Source organism: Saccostrea cucullata, unplaced genomic scaffold, assembly GCF_032062105.1.
Source record: "Saccostrea cucullata isolate Sc308-1 unplaced genomic scaffold, CSIRO_AGI_Scuc_v1 ctg1817, whole genome shotgun sequence".
In the NCBI taxonomy this organism is placed as follows: Eukaryota; Metazoa; Mollusca; class Bivalvia; order Ostreida; family Ostreidae; genus Saccostrea; species Saccostrea cuccullata.
Genome location: NW_026928842.1, coordinates 181,801 through 196,460, shown reverse-complemented (window position 1 = coordinate 196,460; position 14,660 = coordinate 181,801). Strand labels below are relative to the sequence as shown.

Sequence of the window (14,660 nt, the reverse complement as noted above, 5' to 3'; positions counted from 1 at the left end):
AATAAAATTGGAATTTCCGGATCAAAACATTTTCTGAAAATCAAAGCTAAAAATAGATGAACAGTAGCGTGCAACATGGAGATCATTCGTTTTGTTTTGTTCATAACCTTATTGTTGCAGGTACGTGTATGATGTGCTTGTGAGAGGGGGGTGTCACTGTGTATGTGTGAGAGAGGATGAGGGTGTGTGTGAGAGGGTGAAAGAGAGAGGGAGGATGTGGGGATGTGTGACAGAGAGGGTGTGTGAGGGAGAGAGAGAGAGAGAGAGAGAGAGGTATGTGTGCGAGTTGCATGAGATATTGTATACGCTCGTATAAAAGCAAGATAAATTAAGTGGAAGATATATGCATGTATCATTACAATAGGCGTGGGACCCGGGGGGGGGGGAGGCTTAGCTTTGGGGTTTACTTGAACAGAATAAACAAAAATGCGATTATTAAAATAATAAATGAAAAGATAAGCCAATGCATAGCAAACAATTAGTAATTGACATAAATCCCACCTCTGATGTTTCGGAGGTCCGTGTTTGCTCTGCTCTTATTTTGTATATTTGTTTAATGGACGTTGAGATTGAATACTGTTCGTTATTTCCATATCCTTCCTTCAACAATAATCGTTTTTCAATTAAAAGGAATAGATCAATATGCAAGTACATGTGTAAAGGATCGACTTATACCACGTACTATAACATGTTATCATTTATAAATTTGCCCCCAAAATTAAGAGTTTCCTTAATATCTTCTATATTGAGTAACCAATAAAGTTTTTATTCATCTAAAGCTGGGAAGTATGGAAATTTATTACTAATAATCTGAAATATTTCTTTTCTTTGATGATCATATTTTTTTAGCTCACCTGAGCTGAAAGCTCAAGTGAGCTTTTCCGATCACCCGTTGTCCGTCGTCCGTCCGTCCGTCTGTCTAGCTGTCCGTCCGTCCGTCCGTCCGTCTGTAAACTTTTCACATTTTCAACTTCTTCTCAAGAACCACTGGGCCAAATTTAACCAAACTTGGTACAAAGCATCCTTGGGTGAAGGGGAATTTAAATTGTTAAAATCAAGGGCCAAGACCCCTTCCAAGGGGAGATAATCAAGAAAATACAAAAATAGAATTGAATTGAACATATTTTATTGACAATTAAAGCCAAAAGGATAAGACACAAGTTCTGACAACTTAGATAGTCTTCTCCTCATACAAAATTTTTTATAATATTGCCAAAATAAAGAACAATTATTTTCGGTAACAATTAGTAGTGTCAAAGACAGTAAACTCTTGATACCAGAACACAATACTATATATACAAAAAATTAAGATTTTTCAGAGAATCGACCACACTCTTTTAAAAAGGTATGAATAACTTTAAAAATTTCTACATTTTGTTGATCAGAGAATGAATCAACACCCCATAACATCAAATGGACATCTATAATGTACAAATTGTTGAATGATAATAACTTATTCATTAGAGAATATCTTGCTGTTGCATATTTTCTACAAACAAAAAACAAATGATAGGAATCCTCTATTTGTCCACATGAGCAATTCGGACTGTCAATTAAATTACAGTGAAATAGGTCAGAATTTAAAATACAATTATGTCTTAACCTTGTGTGAATAATATTCCAAAATCTCTTACCAAAAGAAAAATACTTTGGAGGTTTTACAATATTGCTTGACAAGCATTTTTTAAAACTTTTCATAGAAGTTGCCTCCCTTATGTTAATTTTAATTGCATTCCACTTTCTAACAGTATCTGGAATAAAGGATTTATTGAATAATTCTAATCTGCATTTTGGCAAGGAATAATTGGAGGAATTTCTAGTAGAGTATTGTGAAATGTTGCCTCTAATATCAGGTACTATATTTTGAATATAAGTAGGTACTAAATTATTGTGTATTTTATACATTGTTACTAGATTTGTTCGATTTCTTCTATTTTCCAATGGTTCCCATCCAGTTTCCAGATGATAGGGTGGGGTCATTAAAAAATCTTCTTCTGAAGAACCACTGGGCCAGGAAAGCTGAAACTTATATGAAAGCATCCCGGGGTAGTGTAGATTCTACAAGTCATGACCCCCGGGGGTAGGGCGGGGCCACAATAGGGAATCCAAGTTTAACATAGAAATATATAGGAAAAACTTTAAAAATCTTCTTCTCAAGAACCACTGAGCCAGAAAAGCTGAAACTTATATGGAAGGATCCTGGGGTAGTGTAGATTCTAAATTGTTCAAATCATGACCCCCGGGGGTAGGGCGGGGCCACAATAGGGAATCCAAGTTTTACATAGAAATAAATAGGAAAAAACTTTAAAAATCTTCTTCTCAAGAAGCACTGGGCCAGAAAAGCTGAAACTTATGTGGAAGCATCCTGGGTAATGTTGATTCTAAATTGATCAAATCATGACCCCTGGGGGTAGGGCGGGGCCACAATAGGGAATCCAAGTTTTACATAGAAATATATAGGGAAAGTCTTTGAAAATCTTCCTCTCAAGAACCATTGGGCCAGAAAAGCTGAAACTTATGTGAAAACATCTTGGCGTAGTGTAGATTTTAAATTGTCCATATCATGACCCCTGGTGATAGGGCGTGGTCACAATATGTATTACAAAGGGGGGGGGGTCTGTTAAAGAAGATTTTCTGTGATGAAAAATTTTAATAACTGATAAATAATCTTATAACCCCAATTTTGTATGAGTTTGACTTTCACAAATGTGGCTAGTTTGCCATCAGCATAACTCTGTCGACTTGTTTACCCTTTTTTACATAATAATCTAATAAATTGTTGGTCCCCCCCCCCCCCCACTTCTCCACTTTCAGTTTGCTTCCGATTACTATCTTTACTATAGACTACAAAAAACAAAACTTCTAAGTCTTCACTTTGATAAATGTATTTATTTGAAAACTACTTTATAGAATGGTATGATATTTTCAAATTATTACAACAAATGAGTCTTCTTAACAATTTTAGAAGGAAAATCAAACATCACCGATGAAAACCAATGTTCCATGACGAAGCTTTAAAACAATAAAATCTGTACTTTGCGGCACGTGTTTATTGTAATTGATACCTTTTTGTAATGATTATCAAATTTTAAAAACTAGTTTAACTAAAAAACACAAAACATTGGCAAAATGACCGTTTAGATAGAAGGGAGAGCCGTTGGAATGTTGATAAGACCGCGGAACATTATATAGCAATATTGGAAATATGCAGCCTTTGTCACTTATATTTGTTACAATCAAAACATTCAAAGATAGACAATGAAATGGGCGGGTATAATTCGACGCGGACGACCGAGAAAACATTCAATTGAAATTCTAGTTTGAAATTCATTTTCAATCCACCTCAACTGCTTTCAACAGCAAAGTGTGAATGTATGATCCAAAAGACAAATAATTTCAATTCCCAAATACGTACTGTTTAAATTATATTGATGAGTTTATAGCCTAAAATAATAATCTTAAGGACACTGGTAAAAGTCAAAGATACGGAAGCGTATTAGTGCCACTTTGACACTTCACTTTTTTTTTAATTTCTACACTTTAATCTGTAAAATTTACACTTTAAAGTGTAAATTTAACACTTTAATCTGTAAATTTTACACTTTAATCTGTAAATTTTACACATTAATCTGTAAATTTTACACTTTAAAGTGTAAATTTTACACTTTAATCTGTAAATTTTACACATTAATCTGTAAATTTTACACATTAATCTGTACATTTTACACTTTTATGTGTAAATTTTACACTTTAATCTGTAAATTTTACACTTTAATCTGTAAATTTTACACATTAATCTGTAAATTTTACAGATTAATCTGTAAAATTTACACATTAAAGTGTAAATAATACACATTAATCTGTAAATTTTACACTTTAAAGTGTAAATTTTACACTTTAATCTGTAAATTTGACACTTTAATCTGTAAATTTTACACATTAATCTGTAAATTTTACACTTTAAAATGTAAATTTTACACTTTAATCTGTAAATTTTACACATTAATCTGTAAATTTTACACTTTTATGTGTAAATTTTACACTTTTATGTGTAAATTTTACACTTTAATCTGTAAATTTTACACTTTAATCTGTAAATTTTACACTTTAATATGTAAATTTTACACATTAATCTGTAAATTTTACACTTTAAAGTGTAAATTTTACACTTTAAAGTGTAAATTTTACACTTTGATCTGTAAATTTTACACTTTAAAATGTAAATTTTACACATTAATCTGTAAATTTTACACTTTAAAATGTAAATTTTACACTTTAATATGTAAATTCTACACATTAATCTGTAAATTTTGCACATTAATCTGTAAATTTTACACTTTTATGTGTAAATTTTACACTTTAATCTGTAAATTTTACACTTTAATCTGTAAATTTTACACTTTAATCTGTAAATTTTACACATGAATCTGTAAATTTTACACTTTAAAGTGTAAATTTTAAACATTAATGTGTAAATTTTACACTTTAATCTGTAAAATTTACACTTTAATCTGTAAATATTACACTTTATTTTGAACAACCTGAACTGCAATAGGTTATGATCGAACGGTCGAATTGTGATGTTTTACCTCTGACACTTGAGAAAAAGTATTAAATGAGATGTTTTCAATTGTTTGTTTATTTTTATTTTACATGTACTCGTACTTGTTTATTAGAATATGATAAACAAGGATAGACTATTTCCTCATGGGTCTCTTAATTTTCCCCAGCATAAGAAATCAAGAATCTGCTTTTGTTTCAGTATATATACATGTGTTTGTTTAGTTTTACTATAGTGTAACGAAAAGTAAAAATATATATATCTCAAAGATTTTTTTATTTGCAGTTCAGATTGATATTACGCTTCCGTAATTATCTTGCATGGTTAACGGTCTGTTGGCTTTAAAATGCGTTACTGGGAATGTGTGAAGTTGCTAACTTGACTATGTGAATAAACAAATAAAGTGTAAAATTTACAGATTAAAGTGTAAAATTTACAGATTAAAGTGTAAAATTTACACTTTAATCTGTAAAATTTACACTTTAAAGTGTAAAATTTACAGATTAATGTGTAAAATTTACAGATTAAAGTGTAAAATTTACAGATTAAAGTGTAAAATTTACAGATTAATGTGTAAAATTTACAGATTAATGTGTAAAATTTACACTTTAAACTGTAAAATTTACAGATTAATGTGTAAAATTTACAGATTAAAGTGTAAAATTTACAGATTAAAGTGTAAAATTTACAGATTAATGTATAAAATTTAGAGATTAAAATGTAAAATTTACAGATTAAAATGTAAAATTTACAGATAAATGTGTAAAATTTACAGATTAAAGTGTAAATTTTACACATTAATCTGTAAAATTTACAGATTAAAGTGTAAAATGTACACTTTAAAGTGTAAAATTTACAGATTAATGTTTAAAATTTACTCTTTAAAGTGTAAAATTTACAGATTAATGTGTAAAATTTACACTTTAAAGTGTAAAATTTACAGATTAATGTGTAAAATTTACAGATTAAAGTGTAAAATTTACAGATAAATGTGTAAAATTTACACTTTAAAGTGTAAAATTTACAGATTAATGTGTAAAATTTACACTTTAATCTGTAAAATTTACACTTTAAAGTGTAAAATTTACAGATTAATGTGTAAAATTTACAGATTAAAGTGTAAAATTTACAGATAAATGTGTAAAATTTACACTTTAAAGTGTAAAAACACTTTAAAGTGTAAAAATTAAAAAAAAGTGAAGTGTCCAAGTGGCACTAATACGCTTCCGTACAAAGAAGACGTTTTTCCAGGAGACAGCAATTTGATTCTAGAAGGGGTGGGGGTCAAAAATTGTCGCGTCAGATCATACTTTGTACCAATTAATTTTTAAGATGGCAAAAGCTTTTTAAGTTTTGTCTTCAATGACAAATGTTTGACAACGTTCCTATTTATTTCCAAGATCATTAAGCCCCCCCCCCCCCCCCCCCCCAACGCATACATACATAAATTATTAAAAACAGAAATCAAATATATCCCTTCATATATTTCTTTTAAACGTGGGACAAAAAAATCTGATTAATATATTATTTTCAAACTATACCATTATTTGTCTACTGGGTCAATCAGTAATTATGTGCCTTCTAGCGTAGCTGAGGTGGATTGAAAATGAATTTCATTATTATTTCAAAATAGAATTTCAATCCAATTTTTTCTCGGCCGTCCGCGTAGAATTGCATCCGCCCATTTCGTTGTCTATCATTGAATGTTTTAATTGTAACAGATAGAAATGACGTAAGCTGCATATTTCCAAGTTCTGCGATCTTATCTGGACCATTCTTTCACATGTTTTACTCATTTTTATTTTATTGTGTAATTGCCCTTGATATTTCTTTTAACGATTAATAAAGGCCCTGTCACACCAAGCAGCGTTCACACGGAGTCATTACGACGTTGTTAAATTTTTTATAATCGCCGTGGAATCGCAGGAAATTTGCACAAATTTCTGTAAAATTTTCACAAATTTCTGTAAAATTTTCACAACCATATTAGGCGTCCCTACGGCAAAGGACGCGATTCTCCTCGATCTCACGGCGTTCCCACGGAGATCTCTCGGCGATTGACTGCACTTCCGCGGAGCATAAGGAGTTTTCACCTCATGTTCACGGCGTTCTCGCTGCGCTGGCTGCGTTCGCAATACGTTCACAACATTGGCGTCGGAAGCAAATTGAAAGTGGGGGGCTAAGTTTAAAAAAAAAAAATTCTACCTTCTCAAAAAACCTGACAAGCAAAAAAAAAAAAGGGAAATTTCACAGACACGAAAATTCTATTTCGTGGGGGGGGGGGGGGGGGGGGGGGGGGTTTACATTCGAACTATAGTACCTAAAAATTTCTTCCAAACACCACCTTTTTCCCCATTTCTTACCTATACTGCGATGTGTCCGTGGAAAGTGGGGGGCTAAACCTACGAAGCAATGTTCAATGTCTATACTAAGTGTATATTTGGAGAAAAAGTGGGGGGGGGGCTAAATCTATACTAAGTATATAATTTGAAAAAAGTGGGGGGGGGGGGGGCTAAGCCCCCCCTAGCCCCCCCCCACCCCGGTTCCGACACCTATGCACAATGCGTTCTATACTCATTGATATACATGTATATTCAGAAGGAATGTAATTTTAAAACACTTTTGTATAAAAATTCAAGTTACACGATTAAAAGACCTCTATCCATGCGAAGAAAAAATATTAATAATTAAAAATGTTCTTTTTCAATAATTTAGTACTAAATTATTGAAAGTTTTATGATTAAACTCCTTTTTTTTTCAATTTTATCGGTTCAAATGTGTTGGTTAAATTTTTACTTTGATTTTATTATGAATGTAAAAAATAAATAAACACACTGAAAAGTTTTCTACAAAATTTAAGTGAAACAACAAAACAAGTTCTGTTGTAATTTTCTCTTCCATGTTTTACTGAAATGCTCCCAGTGCAACAAATAAGTTAGAATTATTGCTAATCAAATATGATCCTATTGCTCTTGTTTTGTGAGGTGGTTGACACCGCTCTAACAACGCCGTGAAAGTGCATTGTGATCGCCAACGGACGCTGTAGAAACGCCATGGGAGCGCAATGATCGCAGTGACAACTCCGTGCTGTCGCCGTATAATCGCAGTCGAAAAAAATCACAAGACGATCAATCTCATTAGAAGCACCGTAAAAACCACAGGCACCTGAAGTATGGATCGATACCCCCCCCCCCCTTTTTAATGAAAAAAAATGTAAGAGTGTATAATGCCTCGAAAATTGAAATTTCCCAGTCAAAAACATCTATATGTCGTTATATGCAAGCAGATTGTACTTTTTCTCACGTTTAAAGAATGGCCCTATTCGGTATAATAAAAATACACAAGGTAAAAAACAAAAGTTGTAAACAAACGGGGTTTCCCCGCTTCGAGACAGATTTCCAAGGTAACAACAGTGTTACCTATCATAATTTTGCAAACACTGTGTCTAGGAGATGTTATTTTACTAGTCTCTTAAACCTAAACCCCGCTATAAGCGTTTGATATGCCGTAATCGAACGATTTATTAATCGGATACATAGATTTTCTCCATTGACAGCTTTGGAGGAGGTTTTGGAGCTGCTTTTCTGTTCCGCCTTATCTGATTGGTTAATTGTAATACAGTTTAAATATCTATCCAATCAGATAAGGCGAAACAGAAAAGCAGCTCCAAAACCTCCTCCAACGCTGCCAATGGAGAAAATTTTATGTATCCGATTAATAAATCGTCCAGTTACGGCATATTAACAATCAATGGCGGGGTTTAGATTAAATAGTTTTGTAGAAAAACATCTCCCAGACAGAGTGTTTGCAAAATTATGACAGGTAACTCTGTTATTACCTTGGAAATCTGTCTCGAAGTGGGGAACCATCGTTTGTTTACAACTTTTGTTTCTTACCTTGTGTATTTTTATTAACCGAATAGGGCTATTCTTTAAACGTGAGAAAAGGTACAATCTGCTTGCATATAACGACATATAGATGTGTTTGACGGGGAAATTTTATATTTTCAAGGTATTATACATTCTTACATTTTTTTTTTCATTTAAAAAAAGGGGGGGGGTTATTATCCATACTTAGGTGCCTGTGGTAAAAACGCGATAGAAACGCAGTGACATCTCCAAGGACTCCGCGACATCTCCGTGAGGTCTCCGTGGAAGCGCAGTCTACTATAACTGCGTTCGTGTCGCAATCATGTGCGTCTTTACGGCGTTCGTACGGAGCTCCCACTACGTTGTTGGAGATCTCACCGCGCTGCCACGGCGATCATACTACGTTTCTACTGCGTTCTTATCAGACCACAATCACACGGCGCGTACTTTGTGCATGCTCTACTGCGGTCACTCGGCGTTTTGAATTTTTTTTTGGACGCCGTGCAGTCGCCGTGGAGATGCAGCCCCGGTGTGACAGGGGTTTAACCAGTATCTAAAACCATTTTCACACATTTTTCTATAGACTGTGTGTCATTTTCATCGCCAATTTATCACAATTTGAAAGATTTGGACGAAATTTAACCATACGGGAAGTGACCTTGATGTTCGTCTGAGGCCAAAATTTCGCGTCACACAAGGTTAAAAGAGGGTTAAAATGTCCTGAAACAAACTTAGAAACATGAAAACAAACAATCAGAAATGTCTTAAAATCCTTTTTTTCTCGGTACCTTCTCATATGCATGAGACATTGTTATGTCATTTGCATTGTAACGTCACAGAAACACCCAGTTTATAAAGACTATTGTGACGTCAGCACCATTGTTGCTTCACAGATTTAGAAACAGCTGGTTTATAAATTTTTGTTATTATTTTTCTTTATTTTTCCAACTATCTGATTGGCTCAAACTAAATCACATAATCAAGTATATAAAAAAAGTGTTATAGATTGGGTGTTTCTGCTTTAAAAATTTATAAACTGCTGTTTCTAGAATTGGAAAACGTTCTTCTGTGAAGCAACAGTAGTGTTGTCGTCACAAAAGTCTACATAAACGAGAGGTTTCTAAAAACACATATATACTACAACTGGTATTCATTACTGTGATGTCATAATGCAAATGACGTAACAATGCCTTATATGAGAAGGTACTGAGTACATGTATTAAAAAGAAGGATTTTAAGACTTTTCTTATAAACTGATAAAATAATAATTGTAGCCTTCTGATTCGATACAATTCCTAGATATATAGACCTTAGAGAAAACATATCGACTAAACATGATAACACTTTTTATACTTGATCAAGTGATCTACTTTGAGCCAATCAGAAAGTGAGAACAATAAAGAAAAATAATAACGGAATATACTATTTTTCACATATATTCTAAGCTCTCTGATTGGCTCAAACTTGATCACATGATGAAGTATATAACAGCATGGAGACATTTGTTACTATTTATAGATTATGCATTTCGACTTAATAAATGTTTCTAAAATTGAATATATTCTGTTCGCAATAGCTAATGCAGTGTATGACGACGTTTCTAAAAAAAAATATTTAACTTCTGTTTATAATTCTAATGTTTCGTAATACAACAAAGGGGTAGACGTAATGGTGCATTGAATAAGGATCTACTTTATATTTAAACATATTACAAAACAAAGTAAAACAAATGTAGATTTTTAAATTATTAGATTCCCTAAATTACTCTATCAATATAAAGGGAAAAATTATATGTACATTAAACACCCGAAATTGATTTTGATCTATGGTCTTAAGTCTTTAAATTTCGTTCTGCCAATCTCCGAAGAAAAAAAATAATACAATATGTAAATGTAGACCTTTAAATCGGTCAATCCACAGATATATCGACTTCACAGAAAAGCTTATCGACTTCGCACTTCGATCGAACTGGCTTTCAAAACCCCTGTCCGTATGAAAATCCACTGTCTTTCTCTGTATCCTACAGCATTTTTCCAGTAATCTACGGTATATCTACAGTATGCTACGGTATGCTAGCTCTGTAATATAGTAAATCTCTGTATGCCACTGTATGTATCCCCAGCATGCCACTTTTACATACAGTAGGCCCCGATACGCCTACAGTATGCCACTGTAAGGCTACTGTTTTCTACAGACAACTACGGTAAACCACAGTATATGCCCCAGTACGCCCCTGTATATGTTCATTGAAGCAAAAAGAAGAAGTTTACACACTCCCAGAGCACTGTACGGTTACCTAAGATGTGGGATTATCAATGTAGTACACAGAGTTACTTACCTAAGAATTTTTGAACATTATTTTAAACACATAGTAGTATTGTTTTTAATTTGTTTGGAAACTTATTGTGTTCTATAATAATTCTGAAATAACTATGAAAAAATTAATAAATCATTGCTTCAAAGAATATTTATCTATATTCTTTGGTTTGATTTATAAGTTAATTAATTAATTTCTTTATTTTTATCACTTTTTTTACACTTATTTAATTCTTAAAATACTTTGAGTGACTTTGTAACTTTTGTGAAAAAAAAGTCTTTTTGAAGCATATTTAAACTACTTTTCATTATTTTACTTCCGTGTTGGTAATCAAAATAATCGTCTCATTTTGCACAATCTTAACCCGTCAATAGCTTTTTGAAACTTTTATTTTGTTTTGTATGACAAAAATCGGTTCTCATACAAAGAGAAAATGTTATTTCAAGCAACTGCAGAGTGGACACGGTTGCTCTCTGCCACAAAATAAACAAGGTATAGTGGACAGTGAGAACGACATTAGGTGTCATTACTGTGTACCCCATGTCACTGGTAAACAATCAATGGCTTTGAAATTCTTTCATAATCGTGTTAGGGTTTTGAAAACCATTTTTTTTTTCAATCAAATCAAAGTAAAAATATGAAATTGCAATTGACAAATTAAAATTGTGCATAATCTGACGATTATTTTGATATCCATCATGGACGTAAATAACTGAAATTTGTTTTAATATGCTAAAAAATAGTTTGTAACATAGTTTAGGATAAAAATATTAATACAAAAAACCCTAAAAAATCTAACTTTGGGGGATATAAATACATAATTGATTATTTTGTTGTATTGTCAATTAAAAAAATATAATTAAAGAGTTTGACATTTTTATGGTGATAAATTAATTATTTATTTTATTTATTTACCATTTATTTATTTTTCTAACACCTGTTTAATCCATAAAATACTTGAAACGGCTGCAGAGTGGTGTCGCATAATATACGTTCCGGGTAACTTGGCGTTCCGGCCGGAACGCTAAATACCCATAATATTGGTTCCGGGCCATAATAAACGTTCCGGCCCGCGTAAGATTGGTTCCGGCCGTAAAAAACGTTCCGGGCAACCAAGCACCCTATTAAACTCTCTATTTATATTTAATATTGGCTGTTAATTTTAATTTTCTTCTTTCTTTTATACCTTCGTATATGATACAGCAAGATTTAATCGTAAGACATACATATATGTTTACATTTCAAGTCAGAATATGCGGTCATTTTACCAGAGACATTATATATTTATTGATGTCTCTGATTTAAATATTATATTAATTCATGAAATTCTAGTTGATTATTTTGATTCTTTGTAAACAAAAGAAGGTGTGAAACTTGTTTACATTGATATACCCCCTTCGTGCTGTTTTACGACACACTTGGCTTCTATCGATACGAACAATTGCGCAGTCTTGCGAATCGCCGTAAGCACCCATGACCACCCTGGTCAGATGATAATGGTGATAGATTAATTATATTTACGATAAAATACTTTATTTATTATGTAATATTTTAATTTCCTTACAATTTTTTAAACACCCATACATGTAGTTGCGTTTTTTAAAACCAGATAATTATATTAATAAATTAACATACAAGTTGAAGAACATAATGGGAAACGAGTGCATGCCTGATGTAAAAGGGGAATTTATAATTTAAGCATTTAATACGAAGGAAAAGTGTTTCCCGTTTGTTGATTATTTTTCTTCGTCAGGTGAAGTTTTTTGTTTGTTTTTTTTTAAATTTTAATGTTACATGTCAACAAAACATGCACATAATCAACTTGGAAATGTTTCAATGACACGGCTAAAAACTTTTGAATAAAATTCAACTCATTTTTATTTATGCACGTAAGTACAAGTACACTTGTATTCATTTGTAAAAATATCACTGAAGAAGAAATGTATTACAGACACAGATCTGTATTTTACTATTTATATGAATAGCATTGTGAAGTCTGCTCCCCCCCCCCTTTCCCCTGCAGTGAACAATAGACAAAAAACTTGATTTGCTTGTTATGAAATTTTCTATATTTTAATTAACAATTTGTTGAATGTTCAACAAAAAAAGGAGTCTTAGTGGGGAAGGCAACCGCGAACGTTTGTTCTATCGCCTACCTGATTTTTTAAAAGACATCTTTGAGTGACTTTTCCTATAGATATAATACAATTTTTTGTACGACCTTTCAAAAACTATAATTATTTGGAAAAGAAGAAAACGTTTCTCTTTAATTCTGATAAAACGTGTATTTCCGCTCTAGAACTCGATGAGAATGTAAAATCTTAATTTAAAATGAAAACCTGCAGGCATGCTTATGAAGCTATCTTAGGAGTAAGACATCTCTTAAGACGAACTTACGACATATCTTAGTCTTAAGTGAGGCCATCGAAGCTATCCTATCTTAGGAGATCTCCTAATCTTAGTCCTAACTTTAAGATGACTGCGGACATGTCATATCGGTTTGTTCCCGTTTTGCACACATTTAATTACAGGTAATTAAAAATGTGTGAAAACTGGGACTTTGACCAGGTGAGATAATTACTTAATTGCTATAGTCTATACTATACTTAGCTTAGTAAGTATGTGAAAGATGAACTTATAGTGAAAAAATAAGAGAATAAATGCAAAATTAATGTATTTGATTATCTGATGATCTTATTATAACATCTTTTCAAATGAATTTTTATTCACTATTATCTTTATTATATGTTAAATCTTTAATTCATTTAGAATTATATCAAGATTGAAAAGTACATATTCTTTTTTAAGGTGATTTTAAGAAACGCTGGTGTCAGGAAAACAATTGAGAATGTTTTTCGTTTAAATAAATCAACTATTTACTGTAAATTAATAATTTCTTTAATGAACTAAATCCATTTATGAACATCATACCGTGTGAATATATGTATATACCTGTACAAATAGAAATGGAGAGAACAGTTAATAAGAATGCGCTCATTGACATGTATGCATTTAAAGATTAAAACATTGAAAAAGATTTATTCAAGTCCTTTCTAAGTAGATAAAAATATACAATTGATTGTTTTTTATTTGTGACAAAAACGGAGGGATGGGGGGGGGGGGGGGGGGGGAGTACATTCAAAAGATCTAAACCAATCTGCTGCATTTATTGGTTTAAGCCAATGTAAATAATAAAAACAGCAGAGAAACAACACATGTTCAAAAAATTAAAGAAAGTTTATAGAGGTGACTTCCTCTTCGTTGAAGAGAGAGAGAGAGAGAGAGAGAGAGTTTGTTGATCAACTTGGACAAAGAACAAGAAAAGATGTTACATGTATGCCTTATATCTTTTCTAAAATACTTATCCAATAATACAAACAACTATGAAAAGAAAAAGAAAAGTCACTTGTATATTGTCATGTAGCTCCGTTTTTCTGTTTCTGCTAAATGTAAACTAGATTGTACACAAATAACTCTATTATATTACTCTCTTTTTTTACACAAAACTTGGATAAAAATGAACTAATCTGCTAAAGATATATGTATGCAATAGAAATCGATTAAAATGAATTTTTAAAAAACAAATACTTAAACATATCAGTCTTAAATTCAAACATGCTTCTAAAAAAAGGAATAGGGAAACACCCAATAAAGAAGTACTAACTCAGAAATGTTCTTAATAAATAAGGAAAATAAAAACTTTAATCGTCTCCAAACCTGATTTTTTTTGCGGGGAGGAGGGGTCACATATATGATTATACAATACATGTATTCGAATATGGTTTTAGATGCTAGATTTGCTCGCATACTCGCTAGTAGCTACACTAAAGGTAGCGAGTATGCGAGTGGATCAAAATTTAATTAGCATAATTTTTGGTTCCGGACTAACTTGGCTTCGTCAAAATCTGGAAAA

General features: G+C 32.1%; 1 protein-coding gene across 1 annotated transcript in view; it reads left to right on the top strand.

Annotated features, from left to right (window-relative positions):
• The first annotated feature begins 52 nt into the window (after positions 1–52).
• Positions 53–14,660, top strand: part of LOC134278907 (proprotein convertase subtilisin/kexin type 5-like) — a 28,076-nt gene continuing 13,468 nt past the window's right edge. Inside the window, exon 1 of the mRNA XM_062761210.1 lies at positions 53–120. Within this exon, the coding sequence (XP_062617194.1) occupies positions 76–120 (45 nt within the window). The 5' untranslated portion in view covers positions 53–75. The remainder of the gene's footprint in view (positions 121–14,660) is intronic.